Genomic DNA, 18,452 nt, shown 5'->3' on the forward strand with positions numbered 1-18,452 from the left:
TAACGTCTCTATGCTGGGGCTGGAAGCAAATAAAACGTGTCTTCTGGTCCTGGGATAAAAGTTACAAAATTAACCTAAATACTATATTATTAACAAAATGCTCACCAGATTGTTCATGGCCATATTAACGTTGACATTTTTCAGAGTACCAAGAAGCGGACTGCTCTCAAACTCCAACTCCAGCTGCTTCAGACGAGCGGCTGCTTCTGGAGAGACACGGCGTTAAAACTTAAAACACAAACCCATAGAACTGCATTTGAATCATTCAGTGCATGCACAATAAAGATGTGAATAAGACGGGAGAGAGTATAAGTGGTGGTGCCAGTAGTGCCAAGTACATGTTCATATATACTATAGGGGTATTCATAGGATTACACCGGTTTATTTTGAGATCGGACTTCTAAATCCGATTACGGAGTTCATTGTTTTTCACTGTGTGGTATTTTAGGGTTTTCTGCGGCCTCACCAGCGAGGCTGAGAGGATCTTCCCCGGTGGCAGCATAGGCGTAGCTCGGTCCGGCCTCGTCTGCAGCGGTCTCGGGGGAAGCGACAGGAGCCCTGAGGACATCATCGATGCACGTCTCCATCAGGTCAGCGGCCGCGGGCGTACTAGAGACAGGAAACAGGAGAGGAGGAGGATATGAAAGAAGTGGCATAATCATATTTAAATATAAACTGAAACACTGGAGGAGATAATGCAAGTGTTATATTAGACAGCTGTACAACTTACCTGCGACACCCATAAGACATGAATGGACTCTGCAAAGATGTCAAAACTGGCCCATGATGACAATTTTCATTAGACAATTTTGGAATAACTTCCAACAAACAAACTTTACAAAAATGTAACAGGACGAATAGAAGGCCATTGTATTTGGAAAAACGTCTGGCAAAAGCAAAACGTAAAAATTCATAGGTGTTTGGCAAGTATAGCCATGCATCCATCGTATTTAAAATAAAAAAAAACATTTTTGTTATCAGGAACTCAAGAAAGTACGAAGACAGTCTGTTACTGTTCCTTCTACCAGAAAGATGAAGGACCTGTGTGTTCAAGAGGGAAGCTCTTTAAATAAATAATTGGTGAAAACGTCTTCTCAAGAGGTAAAGAAGCATGATTCAGTCAGTGGAAATAAGTCAGCAAATCAGACCATAACCTTGGAGGGGAAGATGTGGTGTAATATTGAGAGAATTTGAAGCGACTTGAAGCAGAACATTTGATACATGGATTTTGGTGGAAGCTTTTCCAGCAGCAAAGTAATTACCTCATATTTCTGTAGCCTGAAGACACAGTGAAACATGAGAAGTATATATATTACTTATTATTACTACTTATACTGCCTGAGAACACAGCAGCTTAGGCACAAACACACACACAAAGATATGAAGACACTTTTCCTGAGCACTCACTAACCAAATGTACATAAACACTCCCACATGTTAGGTAATCCATGCAGGAAACAGTGAGGATGCATCCTCGTATGTGGGCAGTAAACACAATGCATTGTATTGTGTATTTATAATAAATGCAGCACATGCACAGTTAAGAGATTTCATTGGGAGGTGATCATCTTTTACAACAACCCAAAGGTTCTGAGCATTAAAGTGATTCTTGTCATGTTCAATCCTAAAAGTCGTGTATAGATTTCCTTTGTTACTCTGCTTCATTTTGATCAAACACACACACACAACTACATAGTCTTCTCAATCAAGAGTGATCCCGTCTTTATTCTCTGAAATGATTTTAAACGCTGTTCAGAAAGATATACAGCCTTTGGTCGGAGCTATGTTGTAAACATTTAACTAAGCAATCACATTATGAAATCATCTTCATTGGTTGAACTGTGCAAGAACACATTGTACAGTGATGTAGTTGAGGTGTAGCTAAAGAAAAACCAACTATCTCCACACTACTGTAGCTGTGTAGATAAACAATTTACATTACATTTCGATTCACTTTTGAACATCTTAATGGGATTGTGCTTGTTGGATTTCTTGCCAAATGTTGGATGAGAAGGTCATTTTCAATTTTAAGTAAGAGTATAGAGTCCAGGGTGTGTTCAGGAACAAAAAGCTAGTTCTTTTTGTGCCAAGTTAACAACTTCTCTACACGACAGACGAGAAAGATATCGACCTTCTTATCAAACTACCTTTTAAAAACAGCAGCAGATTCATAAAATGTGCAGAACAGATTAAATGCAAAATAGATAAAATCATATTTTAAAAATCATTTGATGGAACTAACGCAGCAACAGTGTTTGAAATACTAATTTTGAGAGGCCGACACTGGGAACAAAAGCGGACAGAGTCAAACCCTCCCGGCAGGAACTATGTGACTTATTGTTTCCTGACGGAGTCGAAAGTGGAGTTGAATTCCTAAGCCTCACATTGATACCATCTCCCCCCCCCCCCCCCCCAGCCTGCCAGTTTCACCACAAGGTTAAAAGTGAAGGACAGAGGAAGGAAAGGGGGCGAGGACACAGAATGAGAGAGACAAAGAAAGTGTAGAAGGTGACGGAGAAAAGAGGAAAGAAGCTTCCAGGATTGTCTATGGAGGAAGGGTCGAGGACGAGTGGAGGGAGTTGAGTGAAACATTGAGAAGGGCGGCATCCAGTGTGATGGCACGCTTGGAGCGGCGTCAGTCTGTGACGGAATACGTGATACTTTGAGCGGTTTGTGTGGAGGAACGCTTCAGTTAAAAAAAAGGCACGACTGCATTCACACCAAATGTGTCCTTCCGTGTGGTGCAGCCACTGCCACAGAAGTGTTTCCACGGGCGAGCCACTGCCGAGCCATTCCCCATTTACTAGTGTGCTGTCCAATTCATGTCAGTACAGAGGGCAAGACCGTTGGCAGTTCCTCGGATCTGTCCAGCTCCTTGTGGGGGAGCTTTGACGAGACATGAGCATGAAGGGTGGAGGAGAGGAGACCTGAGGAGAACAGGGTGGAGGACAATGACAAGGGGAAGGGGGGGGGGGGGGGGGGGAGTGAGTGAGGGGGAGTGTAGGTAAACCACAAGCAAGACTGGCGGGAGAGGAAGGGAAGCATTGAATGAAAAACAGCATAGATGAGAAAGAGATTGTATGCAAATGAATGAGAGAGAGAATAAGGAGAAACCGTTTGACAGGTTTAAAGAAGAGGGGAGGAGCAGAAGAGAATTGGAGGCAGCTGATGAGATGAGTCGGAAAGAGGAGGAGCGTCGTCCTTTGAAGTGTAATTCATTGCATGTGGACCGACGTGCAGGTTAACCTTGTCGTCTTGTCCTCGCATTTATGAGAAACAGGATTTCTTGAGGAGGTTCTACTGTCGTGCTAAGAGCTCCATGTTATTTTAAATCAGGGCTTGGCAAGAGAAATCACGCTGCTGATGATTTAAAAAAAAAGATATTTCAGTGAACATTAAACAACATGAATAAATAAATAAGGCCTTCATGGTTGTGTCAGGATACTGAACATGCCATGCAACTTATGGCACATTGCTTCTGGTACACCGTACACTAGCGGGCGTCTAAGTGTGTTGTGACTTGCACACTTGAGTTGAGTGAAGTGGACTGGGTGTCTCTGGAGCTTCCTTGACCTGGCTTTGCACCTCTAGCGGCTGAGGGCTGATGGGTTATGTCAAATCCGTGTTTATATATTCAGCGTTGGAGGCTGCGAGCCGGAAGCCGTTAGTCACGACGACGGCTCCTCTGGGAGCACAGGAGGCGAGGGAGCGCACGGTTTCCCACCGCCACTGTACAACGGTGACTGACTTGATGATCCGACTAGATTTACAGCAGACTGAACTCTTACTGACCTTTCATTATTTTCCATATACTCTCTCTTGATAGCGATGGAAGAATAAAATGCAATGAATTTATTTCAATGGCATTAATCTGTAAGTTATCTACTTATGATGATGTTACAGAGGAGAGAAGAAGAGAAGGGGAGTGGCTTACAGGAACGAGAGGAAAGCGTAAAGAGAGAAGGCAACAGATGCAAACAACGAGAGCGCACACAGGCCATTTACATTACCAATTCATTCATTCATGCTTATTAGCTAACATTTCACTTTGTTTCAGAACTGTCTGATGAACTTAAAACAAACACAGCTCCTCTTACTGACTACTTTCTTGTGAATGATCTGTCGTTATGTTTTACATATAAACTGGATTATATCATCAGTATGAAGGCATCACATCACAACGTTACATGTATGAGCATTAGGCTTAAGAAAATTAGTATTTATTCTCTTGGTGAAGTTGGAGCATGACAGACAGAGGGAGAGAGGAAATTGATCGCTCGAGTGCTCCGTGCCAAATTAAAAGTGCTAAGTACTAAAAGAAAAGGGAGAAAGGAGTGGGAGGAGAAAGGGATTAGTCTGAAGTATTAGTGGTATCGTCTCTTTCAAAGCATCCTCCTCCGGCCCACTGAGTCAGTGGTAAACTGTTGCCATGGGCTGATAGCATGAACCAGAACTCAGTATCTTATCAAAATACACAAGAACTTGCAGGGCTTGGGTCTTGGGATTGCTGATAAAGCAGTAGGCCAGACAACACGGGCCTACTGCAGAGTAATGTGGGCCTGTACCTGGTAGGTCTTCACAAAACAGAACAGTGGTTCTGTTGGAAAACTTAAGTTTAATAACACTTGAAAACGGACACTAACTGGGAAGCAAAATATCGGAAACCTTTGCTTTTCCCGCACAAAACAAAAAGAGTTGGTTGACGTGCAGGGAAAAGAAAGTATTTACAGCCTTTAGGATATACCGTTAACCCAACAACGTTTGAAAGAGGAGCATACAGCATAATGAGTGTGATCGGCCATCGCTCTGTCTGTGCACTGGCCCTTTCCAAGGTTATGTCTGTGCATCCTGTTTTTCAGGGTAATAAACGAAGAAAAAGGGGCCTCTGCTCTAAAGCCAGGCAATCCTCTTAGTGCAACTTACCAGAAACGTACTTTACTAGAAACAGGATCAGCCCTGAGCTTTGTTCCACAGAAGCCAGAGTAGTATGACCAGGAAGTAAGAGAACCTACTTTACACTGGGAAAGAAAAATCACACGTTTCACCACTAAAAAGTCCTTAGCATCACTAATTAGAATGATTAACTTCCACTCATCCTCAAATATCTTGTGAACCCTTTAACAGTTTAGAAATGAGGGTTCAAAGAGGAGCAGGTGGTTAACAAGACGCACAACATGACATTAGAGGACTGAAAGTAAAGACGTCTACACACTGAAATGCACCGAAAGGCTGGAACGGAAAACACGTCCCAAAGCTGAAATCAAGTCACGTCACAGATCCCAGCACCGCACCCCAAATCATCACATCAACTGCAGCGATTAGGTTGGCTTTTCATGCTGATCACAAGTGGACAAATCACAGGAGACCGTTTCGGCAGAAGAAAACCCTTCTCCAAAGCCAGAATCAGAGAGCCCGCCACTGCACAGCGGCTGATTGGTTAAAGCCAGAGCAATGGCGAGGTTCAGCGTTTGGTCGTACCTACCTGGTCTGCCTCCAGACAAGACCAATATGTCCTCAGTACATTTTAATACTGGAACACACAGGGGAACATGGCAGGTTTAGAACAGAGCAGGGAGCATACATATTTACAATGCACATTCGCTTGTTCATTCACACACAAAAAGCGTCACACAAGTGCATTCAAAGATTTACTCTTTCCTGCCATCCATGGTCGCAGCTAAACCGGGTCCGTGGTTAAGCCATTTCAACCCACTCTCGTGGCATTAGACCATGAAAAAACACACAGCTAGCTATCCACCCACTTCAGTCTGCTCCAACCATGCATAACCTGGTGGTGTTGCCCTCATCAGTGAGCACTGTAGTAAGCTGCCACTGGCATGACAGATTATAATTGGCATTTAACTTAAAAACATCCATCCAACCTTGAACACATCCGGTCTCTCAAATGTGTATTCACTTATTTTAACAAATAAGGTGAGCTGAAAATAAACTCTGAACTCGGGTACCAACCTCCTCTTTTCTCCTCCAGGACTCCTGGGTAGAGCTTCGATTTCCATCGGTGCACAGGCAGCAGCCGCCGCCACCGGGCTGACCACGGGCACTGCTGACCAGGCACTTCTACTGGGAGTAGCCTGAAGGCGCAAAGAGAGAGAGAGAATATATATATGGTCGGCACAGACAGATGAGATTGGAAGGTATTGAGAATGTTGAGAAAGGGAAGAAGGAATGAAGGAAATAAACGCACAGCTGCAATCTCTCCATCATTAAACCTTATTGTCGTTGTCAATGCATTGTAATATTCTAAGCTGTATCTAGTCATATAAATGAACTATTTGTTTTCTATGTGAAAACAGTTACCATGACTGATCCTGCCGTTTGTTTCTTACTTGATGCTTCGGGTCTCATTGTCTAACTCTGTTTTGTTTTCCTGTATAATGGAGGAGGGACTCAAACACGCAGCAGTTCTGCTCCTCACCTTGTTGCCTTTGCTGGAGCTGACTCCGTTGCCGGAGGAAAGAAGTCTGAGCAAAGAAAGAAATTGAAGTAATTATCAAAAAAAAAAAAAAAAATAGCAAACACCTTTAACTAAACTGGTTTTCTGTGTCGTCTGAACACTAAAGGACACTAAAGAAACAAACCGGGGACTCTTAAAGTCTCCCGTGATGCTTTTCACAGAGCACGTTGCTCGTGTTCATTTGGCTGAGCAGCCACCGTGGGTGGCAAACTACACAGAAGTCTTCAGGCTGTGACATATGAACCACATTTTGGGGCAATGGAGTTGTACAATTTGGTCGAATTTATGACACATTTTTTCATTGTGTTCTTTTCAAAGTTATCCCATTAGCCAATTTGCAAATCCCCATCTTTATACAAGGCGGTAATGCTCCGTCCTTTCAACACGGCTTTAAATATTGCAAATACTTTGTTGGCTCAAAAAAAGGACCTGACCTGTCACAGTCTGGGACTGTCCAACAGTCAGGAGCAATAATCATCACAATGCTTTGAGTCAACTGGTCCCATGACAGATTAAAACTACCACTGACATCATGTATTTAGCCCGCACACACATCCCCCAAAACAAAAGGCTACTTCTGCAACGAGATTACAAGTCAAGGCTTTATGGTGGAACTGGGAGAATTAAGAGAGTGTGAGTCACAGCACTTCAAGCTACGGTACGTGAGAACTCTTAAGTGACAAATAAGACATTTACAGTGCAAGCCCTCCCAGTGTTGTTATTTACCAAATAGGATCACACAGCAGCGGTGCTTACGACAATCGGGAAATTATATAAAATGTCACCCTAAAAACGAAAGGCTAGATAAAAGTAATTGAATCAGGCAAAGGCACAATCACATGTTTAAATATCAGTGTACTCACTCCTGATGATGGAACGCTCCTGTAAAAACACAACAAACAGACAGTTAGTGTTAAGTTCAGATAGATCCTAAAATACAGAAACATGGGTCTGTGCATGTTTACGTAAGATATTTCCATTGCTGCATGCATTCCTCATGTGTATATACTATGTGCTTGTATATTGTTTTGCTTTAAGTTGTGATATTGATTGTTATGTATTTAGGCAGTATGTACACGTGCTGTGAGAGAGTTGTGCTCGCCTCTGTTCTGCATGGTTCTTCTGGAGTAACGTCGACTGGGCCTCCTCTCGAAGGAGGCGGACCGCCTGGCTTTATTGGCCTTGGTTGTCTGATACTCTGTCTTTCCACTGGCCACAAAAACACAAAAACACATTTCACACATGCAAGGACTTCAACGCGGGCCAAACCATGAGATACAAAAAGAGACGTTTCCGAATGATTCTTGTGCAAATCAAAAGTCACAGCGGTGACCCCTGCTGAACTCTGGACTCATCCAAGCGATAACCTTCTATTAACAACAAACCCTGTAACCTCTGTGTAAAACCAACAATACTGCCAGTGCTTATCCAACTGGGTAATGTTTAAACACACACAGAAGGGAACTAGCTGGCTGCTGCGGCATGTTGACATTGAGTGCCTGTCTTGTGCCACTAAAGTATCTGTGTGTACTCACATGTCCAGAGAATGATACTGTGCACCAAACTAGGACTATCTCTGTTGGTATGTTCAGACAGATGGTACAGAAACAAACACACAGCTCTCTAAATGTGTGGCAACCCCCCCCCCCCCCCCCCCAAGTCTTCCTGTTAAGCAGGCCCAGCTGCAACTGTTAACATTCTCATGCATTTCTCTTTCAGATAGAAGTCACTCACTGGAGGACTCATTTGGACCACAGCAGATATTTTGGTACAGATCAACAGAAAGACACTCTTAAGTGAACCAACCAACAGTTTGATACTCAATTTACTAGAATTGCTTGTAAAACTTTGTTTGCACAGAAAACACTTAGGAAAACAGTAGGCGTCCCCAGTGAGGATTTTGGTGTGTTATTTTAAAGGGGGCTTAAAGTCCTTCAAGAAAAAGGTGCCTCATTGAAAAGCATCTATAACCAGTCCATTGGTCCGTTACCTGTATCTGAAGCGGGATCCCATGCGTATGAATCCAGTGCTCGCGGAGTTCTTTTGTACCGGCCCTCTCAGCCTAAAGAAAGCATGGTGCTCCACAGCACACTTCCAGAGGTGCTTACAGGCCTTGGGGTGGTCCATCCGGAAGACAAAGGTATGCTCCTGTTCTTTGCCCTGGGGAGGAGAGGTGTGAGGGTAGATTTGGGTGATTCAGAGGAGAGGACCAGTTCACAGTACCAACATTTTCTTTGCATAATGGATACCTCCAGGCAGAGTAACCATGGCACAGCATTAGTTCCTCACCAGTAATAAGTGATCATTTGAAACTCCTGCAGTCCTTGTGATTGACAGGCTGCTACCAGAGCGTTGTCTGGTCTGGGTGTTGTGTGTCTTTCTTCTTACAATATTAACCCTTTCCCACTGTGTTTTCAGCTCATTAAAGCCAATTTTAACATTTTGGTGGCCATAATATGTCAGCATTCTGTTGTACTTCGCATCACCATCTCGTGTCACCTCTGGTTGCAAAAAAACAAGATGGCAACATTCAAAACACCAAACTCGAGCCTTCAAAACGGCAGACCACAAACCAATGGGTGGCGCAACAGTGACAGAGTGTGCCGTGTGTTGCTAATACTATCAGACTGACCCCAGGTGCTCTCTCATGGCCTTTTAGGTCTAACTTCCCAAAGACCTCTAATAGTAGTGACAACAGACATATTTAGTGTCCAAATAGAGAGAACCTGTGTAATCTTAAGTGTGATTTTTTTCAACTAGCCACCTGTTTTACAAAATTTAGAAACAATGGGATGTGTTTTGCTTCCTCAATCCACTGTTCCAGAGGGCTGACGCATTTTACTCTCAAACTATGTGCAACATTTTTCAATGCAATGAACCTGACAAGAATCACAGCCAGACTTTTCTATTTTGAGTTCATCTCCTATGCTCCTGCTATGTGTGTGTGTGTGTGTGTGTGTGTGACAAACAAGCATCTTGATAGAGAGCTGAGAATTATAGTACATACAGTAAATGCCTGTGGTGAAAAGACTAGCATGCTGCATATAACTGTTTAGCACAGAGAGTTGTGTGTGTGTGTGTGTGTGTGTGTAGGAGTTGGAGAATGGTGCATACCAGAAATACCAGAGGAGGCAGGCTTCTTTATTAACCTCACTCAGACCTCCAGGATGGACATAAACAGGCTCTCCTTCTCTCTCATGTACACTAGCCTCTGGGTAGTACAATACTAAGCCTTGTTTCATTTTGACTTGGAACCAGCCTCTTTTTGGGGCTCAGGCTCTGCTTCTAACAAAAGCTTTAAGAGCAATAGTCATTGTTTGACCATTTCTTTTAAGCGAAAAAAAAAAAATACATAATTTTGTCTTCGTTCTGTCAGCATATGGCAGCGTTGTTATTACTTTATGATGATATTTGGTCAAATCTTGAGATTTACCTTAAAGGTTTGTTTAATTCTTTCCTATTTTGTAAGAGGACAGATGCGATAGGGTCAGTTCTTTATAGGTTATATGTGAATATGTCATTCACAAGCCCACACCTGCATGAAGTGTTGTGATACCACCAATAACTAACTAACTAACTAATAATTAACAATGAACCGGTAATACATTTCGCTGTGGTATTGTTTTGTCCTTGCAACAGGAGCAAAGTGTGGCAGGTGCAGTACATTCTTTAGAGTCAGTTTTGAGATTGGGTCTGTTATCAAGAGGGATTATTATGGGAGACTGAATGCATGTTGTGCATTTTCAACATTCCACTGTATGGCAGGTATCCGAGTGTGTGTGCTCGTATTCACCTGGTCATCATCCTCCACTACCACAAGCGTCAGTTTGCTCTTCTTAAAATCCAGACAAGTGATCTTGGGCCTACAACACACATACACAAACACACAAACAGAGGGAAGAACACTGAAAACTCAAAGATGTTTCTATAAAGCATTGAAGCAAATATTTCAGTAAATTGTGACACAACCAAACATACCAGAAGAAGAGCCCGATCTTGGTTTCTCCTTCAAACACCAGAACTCCAGTGGGCGTCAAACCCAGACTGTACTCATTACCATCTCTTGCCTGCATAGCAGATATAGAATAAAAGAAGGTAAAGAAGAGACGGCTAAATATTATGAATTTTTCACATATTTATATGCACAGTCTCACCAATTTCTCTCAATCATGAAGGACACTTCTTATTCAGAGTATACAGTACATGCTAGTGAGAAGGAGTGTGTGTCAGTTACCTTGACCATATGCATGTCCACCCCATACATCTCCAGCCACTTGGCTTTATTCAGGTAGTTAATTTCAGCTTGGGCTGGCATCTGACCTCTGACAGAAAGGAGGGGAAGAAGCGAGGAGGTGAAACAAAACAGAAAGAAACGTCTGCACGACCAAAAACATAACTGCAGCTCCAAGCCAAACAGAAGGCCGGCATACAGTCTGCAGTACATCCTTTTATTATTAATATAAGATATCTTACCTGCACTCCTTCCATTTGTTGTATACCTCTAGCTCCACGTCCTCTGTCTGGTTGGGAATGAAGCGAAATTCTGACACCAGGTCCCGATGATGTTCTGATGGGTCGCAATCCCCTAGCTCAGCTGAAAACACACCGGGTTGCACACTTATCAGTTCCCACTGTGCGCAACATAGCTTCACAAGATACATCACATTGAGGCGCTGTGGTTGTGGGCTGCACGACACTGTACAGACGGATCTAATACTAACTGGTAATTCAGTGTACAATAAAGTGAAGACTAACAACATTCTTGAAATAATACTTTTGTGTGCACAACCCCTGGAGGTGTGTCTAATACTGTGGTAGTAGGTAATCCTAATGTACAATATAATAAACAGACCCTCCCTCAATGTCCCCGCACACACAAATGACTGATGGGTATCTGATCTGTCTCTGGGCAAGAGGTCAGATCGGGTGAAAAAAAGAGACAGAAGCCAGAAAAAACACAAATCCTCACCAGATAATAATGAGAATAGTGTGTTGAAAAGACGATAAAGTAGAAAAAAAAGGAAAATCTCATCTCTGGTACTGTGGTGAACAGAAATGGGACTGAAAGGCCTTGGTTCCGATTGCATTTGGGTAGATAGGAGCAATTAGGACCTCACTGTTTAGCTAGTCCAGCTGTGAGGATAGCCTCAGGATATAGAGAAGAGAAAAGATTATATCACTCTATTCCTATCCCATCAATCGTCAAGCGGACCAAAACATAGTTTTGAATCAGGGAAAATGAAGGGAGGAAGCTCAACCGAAGGAAAGAGAGAAGACAGAAAGGGTGCTGGATTAGGGGGCCTCTGGAGAGGATGGAGCACTAATGAGCTGGCATTTACCCCACAGTGACTGTGTCTGTGTGTGTGTGTGTGTGTGTGTGTGTGTGTGTGTGTGTGTGTGTGTGTGTGTGTGTGTGTGTGTGTGTGTGTGTGTGTGTGTGTGTGTGTGTGTGTGTGTGTGTGTGTGTGTGTGTGTGTGTGTGTGTGTGTGTGTGTGTTCAAGAGTTTGTGCACGCAATCCCATTCAATAAACGTCTCTAATGATTCACTGTGTTCCTCTGAAGCAGCACTCTTTCCATTGCTCTTGGAGTCAAATGCTGCATTTCCAACGATTACAAACAGTATTTATGTGTAGTTTAAAAAGGTATGGGCTCTTTACTGTTCAACGTGTGGTAGAAGGCCACTTTCTGCTCCATCCGTGCATTATTAAATGTACTGTATGTAGCTATGGAATTAAACTTTCGAACTGAAGGTTTGATAAGCAAATATTGGCAGGAAACGGGAGATAATATTCCTGCTGCACGTAGACAATTCTACTGAATTAATAGATGTGAGAGGTACGGTAGAAGAAGAAATGTCTTGAAAGAATTTAAATGTCCGACAAAGAGGTAACTAAACTAAATATGTGTCCAGAGTGTTGGAGAGTCTTTAAAGTCTCCACTGATGTGTTATGACAAAAAAAACGAAATCACCACTCATGTAACCAATTATCTGTTCATTTTCTTGTCTAGGCTGAAGTGGCAATAGGCAGGAAGAGAAACCCAAATATATCTTTCCCCAAAAACATCCTTCAGCTTCTCCTGCTGGCATCTGTAGCAGTTATCCACATCAGCTCAGCTAACGCAGAAGACTCGCGGCTCGATTCTAAAGTTCTTCTTAACGTAGTACGGGAACATCACTTCTCAGCCACATGCGTCTGCCATCTAATTCTTTCCGCCGTTACCCGAAGCTACGCCACTCCCTGTTTTGCAGTCGTATTGTAGTGAGGGGGCTTTCTCACAGCTCAGTTCCAAGAGGGTCCGTCAAAGAGGACGGTGATTCACGAAGACAGCCGTGACTGCTTCAAAAGGGATGTGGGGAAACTCTTGTGGAACAAGGACCCAGGTCCACTCCAGCGGCTGGGCTTGAGAGTACAAGGCTCTGGTGAGCACCTTATTGAGACACAGCTCCACTGAGATGTGGGGTCATTACTTTATGGGTTCAACCGGTTTAAAGTAAGTGTAGGGGGTTTGGTGCAATGTCTGCTGGGCATGTGTTCGAGGTTGAAGCTATGTGGAGAAACAGAAAGTAGATCCTAGGATAGGGACTTAGTCGCTGCAGATTGCAAAAATACCAAGCTTCTTGGTATGCGAGTGTACCGTGCTCCAGCCTAAAGCTGACAAATGCTTGTGTGACTCACACCACTCTAACTGGTATAAGCACATGCTGGATATTTGCTACACAGGCCTTTTGGGACTCTGTGCTGTGAACACAGTACATATCTCAACCCTCCGAAAAAGGAGTGTGCACCGCAAAAACACAAAATAATGGCAGCCATTACAAAAGGTGATCCCAATTAACAAAGACAGAGTTGGAGAGAATCCTGGATACCTGCTGTGCTTACCCTGTAGCGAGAAGGCAGCCAACTCCACCACTGTGTCAAACGGGCATTCTAGCCTGAAAGTACAGACATGTAAGAGTCAGCGACATCAATGAAGCGAAAACACAGCCATAGGGCATTCATTCAAATTCCCTTATGATCCTCACTGAGGCCTACTGGTCCTATTATTAAATCAGCCAAACAATTCAAAAACCGTTCCTTTGTAGTAGAACCTTACACTCACAGTATTCCCAGTCCACTTACCGACTACAGTCAACAATTAACTTCTGTTCCCCAACATGTATTCCTGTAGGTTAACTGATTTAAAAAGTTAGTTGTGTGAAATAAGTGGTTGTGTGGACTGGAGAACCACTATGAACGTGCTGCCAAAATATGTAACCGACGTGCTGCTGCCAGGTCTGTTTAATGGTGTGGCAAGTTAACCGTCTTTCTCACTGAACATTTATTTAGAGAACAAAGTTCTGTGCACAGTTCTTCATTAAGATGGATGGCAGTCAAAGGGTTAAAACACAGGAAACCACTTACTTGCCACTGAGGATGTCTTGCTTTAACTGTAACACAAATAGGTATCTGAAAGAAAAACAATACAGTGAGCTATGGTGATGAAATGTGAGTCAATTTCGCAGTTTTATTGAAAATAATACAGAAACAATCCTCTATGCAAAACTGGCAGCATGGAACACCAAAGTAAATGACATTTTGTTAATCAAAAGGAGAAATACTTCAAAAAGTACTTGCTACAGCGCTTTGAGAAGCGGCTGATTCATCTGAGTGGATGAAGTTACCCTGTAGGAAGTAGGAACCCTACATTTCTGATTTTTTTATATAAACAAACAGCACTTCATTTGTATTTTTAGCTCTCTTTCCATGCACGCACACACACAAGAAAGCAACCTACTTGTATAGCAATCTGTTGCAGCAGAAGACACAACAATGACTTTCTTTGAGGTGTATGAGATTAATAGCTTCACAAAATAAACAATCTCAAATCACCCATTTCACCTCGTTTTTTAAAATGCGAGTTCAAAAGAAAGCGAGACGATTAGTTCAAGTGTTTGTGGCTCAACTCACCTGGTGAGCTCCTCGTGCAGGTTGTTCGGTTCTGAAGAGTAGAACTTAACTCTCAGGTGAAGGCAGTACGGTGGGCCAACTAAAAGACAGCCGAGTAAATATCATGGACGTTAATGCGATAGCATAAATACCAGGGTGACATTTTGTTTTAATAAACTGTCTTAAAGACCAGATGCACCACATTCATTTACACTCACTCACACAAACAGGGTTTTATTTTAGAAAAAGAATTTAGCTAAACACAGTTTGAAGTTTTGATACATTGCAAGTAAGTATGCATGTTTGAGGAAGTTTACTTACTTTTCACTTGTTTTTTGATACTTTTTGTAACATCGAGCCAGTGCTGAAACAACATGAAGGTGATAACATTGTTAAAAACACAGCAGCAGCGTCAACATTATAGAGATGAGGTTAGGTGTTGTAAAAAAAATCAATACCAATGGCAATTTGATCTCACAAGTATAATCAACTATTATACTTGCTTTTATTCAATTTACAAGCATTACATATTTATATATACGCAACTGAATGAATGAACAAAAGCTAAGTGGTGAGTTACGTTCTGGGTGTTTCTTTGTCAAATTGCAACACGGACAAAATGACACAAACACACAACCTTGTGCTTGTCTTTGTGAGGATACTTAATGACATAATGCATTACCTAGCCCCTAACCAAACACAAAGAAGTGCCTGAACCCAACACTCAACCTAACCCGAAACCAAGTCTGAACCTTCAAACAGGCCTTTGAAGGTCTGTCTCAATGTGTGGACCGGCCAAAATGTCCTCGTTTTGAAGGCATTAAACTCAAATTGGTCCTCACAAAGATAGCTGTACAAGTATAAACACACACACACTAAAGTCAGTGTTCTGTGCTGTAATTCTTCTTGGACGTTCAGGCTCTATGAGGCATGAAAAATGTCAAGGAGAGGCGGTAGTGGTGGTTTTTGTGTGTCTGCACGTAAAGAGAGATAACAGAGGGACTCGCAGCACTCTCTAGTCTCCTCTCCCCCACATTCCTTATCACAGCCCCCCCCCACACACTCTCTCACACCCTTTTGACTCTCTACCTCCGCCCCTCTCCTCGGTGCCGCTTCCTCTTCAGTTACATCCTCACGCGTTCCCTCCTTCCATGGCCTTCACAGTGCATCAGCGTGAAGGAACAGGGTCACTGGCAGACCAGTGGCTTAAACCAGTTTGTCTCAGTCAGACCTCAGCCTGACTCCCAGAGCTGACAAGAGTCCCATAACCAATCCCTTTAGCCCATTCACTGGGAGGGGAAGTCCCTGCCTACAGCCTGCCTTCAAACGGGTGAATGGTGATCTAGACTGAAATCTTAAGTGTGGATGTGAACGGCAGCTGAGAAATGTAAAACGACAGTCGGATACAACTCTGATTAGTTCAGTACAGTAAATATTGTGATGAAAGAGACGTCTTGAAACATGGTTACACAAACAAATTAGGCGACACACAGTCTGGCAAAGATGCAAAAACATAACAAAGCAAGCAGTTCAGAGAGAGAAGAGAGAGATTATTGTGTATCTCCATTCTTACCGGCACTTGTGCAGAGTCCATGAAGCGCAGTCCGAAGTAGTCTTTCTCTACGATGTCCAGATGGTACATGATCTGGTCAAACAGCTCCTCGCCTTTTGCTTTTTTCTGATCAGGGAAACACACACACAAATATCTGAGTGACAGACGGCCTCATGTAGGATCACAAGTTATAAACTAGTGATTAAACTCTGCAAGATTCAGGAAACCGGACCGTAACATCAGTGCAGATCCATCACATCCTGGACTTGACCGGTTTCAACTTATCCCCTCTGGTAGACACTAAAGACCACCGTACTAGAAAACAACCAGACACAGGAACAGTTCCTCTTTCTGCAGACTGTCAATCTGATGAAGAGATACATCTCTCATAGAGTCAATAACCCTCCAACACCAAAATATCCATTGCTGCCAGCCCAGCGTAGCGTTTAGTATGTAAATACCATCGGTCACTCTCAATATAAAAAAAAAAAAAAAAAAAAAATATATATATATATATATATATATATATATATATATATAAAAAAAAAATTAGTTGTGAACATAACAGTCCTGTCTTTTCTGACCTTTATCTTTCTAGCTTTGTTGTCCTTGTTCCTAGCTTCTATTTCTGTGTAAGTACATCAAGAGAGATGCAAAAGAAAAAAGTCAAATTCTTTGTATGTGCACACACACTTGGCCAATAAATGTGATTCTGTTTCGGATTTGTCGGAAGAAGTTTAAAAACACCAAAAGATCAGTTCTTTACTCTGGCCTAAAAAGAATGGTTGTTACTCTTTTTTTGTTCCAAATATTGTTCTGAGCGGTTGTGAGATATGAGAAAATATTAACCTACAAGCACTCATAAAGTAAGTTTTAACAGGTGTTGCCCTTTCTGACGAGGCCGTACCAGTTACTGCCTGTGTTCTGTCTGGGATATCTCTCCCTCACATGTGCACTCACTCACTTACTCTCACTCTCTCGCTCACTCTCTCTCCCTCTCTTTACACACACTCACTCACACACACACACACACACACACACACACACACACACACACACACACAGGGACTGAAGTGTCCCAGACAGCGAGGAGCTGAGGGAAGGTGGGGTGGCTGGACAAGTCATGTGATCATGTGGCTTCTGTGGGCGCTTCACTGCGTCAGGAAAAGATACGACCATCTAACATCAGGTTGCAGCTGCACTCAGAGAAACTAACCAAGGCATCCATGTGACTGGCTCGTTAGCAGTGAAGTCCAAAAGGTATCCATTGAGTAAACTACTGGGGTGTAAGGAAGGGCTTTTGTGCGCTTGTTTAACAACGCACTAACTATTGCAAATACTAGACACTGTAACTCCTGCAGTGGGCATGTCACTAGGTCAACAATAACAATGTTATAATATGGTTGTTTTTCCAACCAAACACCGTTTCCTACATGATTGAGATCACTTCAATGCGCGGTGATGTTCTCGGCCACAGGAAGCTAGCACGTCTTTTCCCATTTGCAGCACTAGTTCCACCAGCAACTTTTAAGGTCAACTTTATAAAAAATGTGCAACATTTTACCCACAGAAATCAGGAACAATTCACACGGTATATCAAAAAAGAAACCTGCCAGAGTTGCATGAGGTAAGGAGAGAGGGGCGAGGGTGCTCTAAAAAGGTTTCCCAGTGTGTCCTACAGACGCACACATTCTCCCCCCCACACCAAGAGATCTCCTGGGCAGCTCAGGGGGGCTGTGGCCCCATGCTAGCTGGCCCCATGCTAGCTGGCATAGTTGACAAGGCATACAGTACCCAGGGAGAGAGCGAGAGTACAAAGGGCTCATTGTGCATGTGTGCTGCACCCAAGGCCTTGTTATACTGCCTGCGGTATTGTTCGGCTGTTTGCAGTCTTTCTGCCTGCCTGCGAGCGTCCAGCTCTGTGTCTCGGTTACATTTGAGGTATTTAGCCGACGCTCTTATCTACTGCAATTTACAAGTCCGCTAGAACCAACCAGGGTAGTAATGCATCCATTAGAAACGGCCGAAACACAGTGTATAGAGTAGGAGGAGGACTAGGGCACTTTAAGAAGGAAAACCGTGTGGTTTGGATTTCATTTATAGTATGTCAATACACACCTTCACCTATCATTAGGGGGCAATTGTTTACCCATTACACGGCAAGAGATAAGATTAAAGAAAAGATTACGTTTGTCCTCAATGATCATCAATTCACATGCCGATGATAAACAATTGATAAGGTATCTAAACACGGCTGCACATTCACCCAAGCCAATGTTGCTCAACCGCTGCAAAGTCAACCTGGAGTACCCTCAAGACGACACAGTCACACACAGTCACACACAGTCACACACAGTCACACACAGTCACACACAGTCACACACAGTCACACACAGTCACACACAGTCATATCTGCGTGGCGATAACGTCGAGTAGATGCTGTTTCGGTAGATTCTAGATTTCTGGATAATGTAAGCGTATAGATGAAAATGTAAC

At 43.0% G+C, this 18,452-nt stretch overlaps 1 protein-coding gene across 1 annotated transcript in view; it reads right to left on the reverse strand.

The window, feature by feature from the left end:
* epb41l5 (erythrocyte membrane protein band 4.1 like 5) overlaps positions 1–18,452 on the reverse strand; it is a 29,599-nt gene that overhangs the window by 6,831 nt on the left and 4,316 nt on the right. The window contains exons 3-18 of the mRNA XM_079170458.1: positions 15,978–16,082; positions 14,726–14,768; positions 14,426–14,504; positions 13,880–13,924; positions 13,358–13,410; positions 10,949–11,069; positions 10,710–10,797; positions 10,454–10,542; positions 10,269–10,338; positions 8,466–8,635; positions 7,578–7,684; positions 7,339–7,357; positions 6,437–6,482; positions 5,971–6,092; positions 467–609; positions 106–206 (exon numbers count right to left, since the gene is read on the reverse strand). Of these exons, the coding sequence (XP_079026584.1) occupies positions 106–206; positions 467–609; positions 5,971–6,092; positions 6,437–6,482; positions 7,339–7,357; positions 7,578–7,684; positions 8,466–8,635; positions 10,269–10,338; positions 10,454–10,542; positions 10,710–10,797; positions 10,949–11,069; positions 13,358–13,410; positions 13,880–13,924; positions 14,426–14,504; positions 14,726–14,768; positions 15,978–16,082 (1,401 nt within the window). The remainder of the gene's footprint in view (positions 1–105; positions 207–466; positions 610–5,970; positions 6,093–6,436; positions 6,483–7,338; positions 7,358–7,577; positions 7,685–8,465; positions 8,636–10,268; positions 10,339–10,453; positions 10,543–10,709; positions 10,798–10,948; positions 11,070–13,357; positions 13,411–13,879; positions 13,925–14,425; positions 14,505–14,725; positions 14,769–15,977; positions 16,083–18,452) is intronic.

The sequence above is a fragment of the Pholis gunnellus genome (assembly GCF_910591455.1).
Source record: "Pholis gunnellus genome assembly, chromosome: 12".
Lineage (NCBI taxonomy): Eukaryota > Metazoa > Chordata > Actinopteri > Perciformes > Pholidae > Pholis > Pholis gunnellus.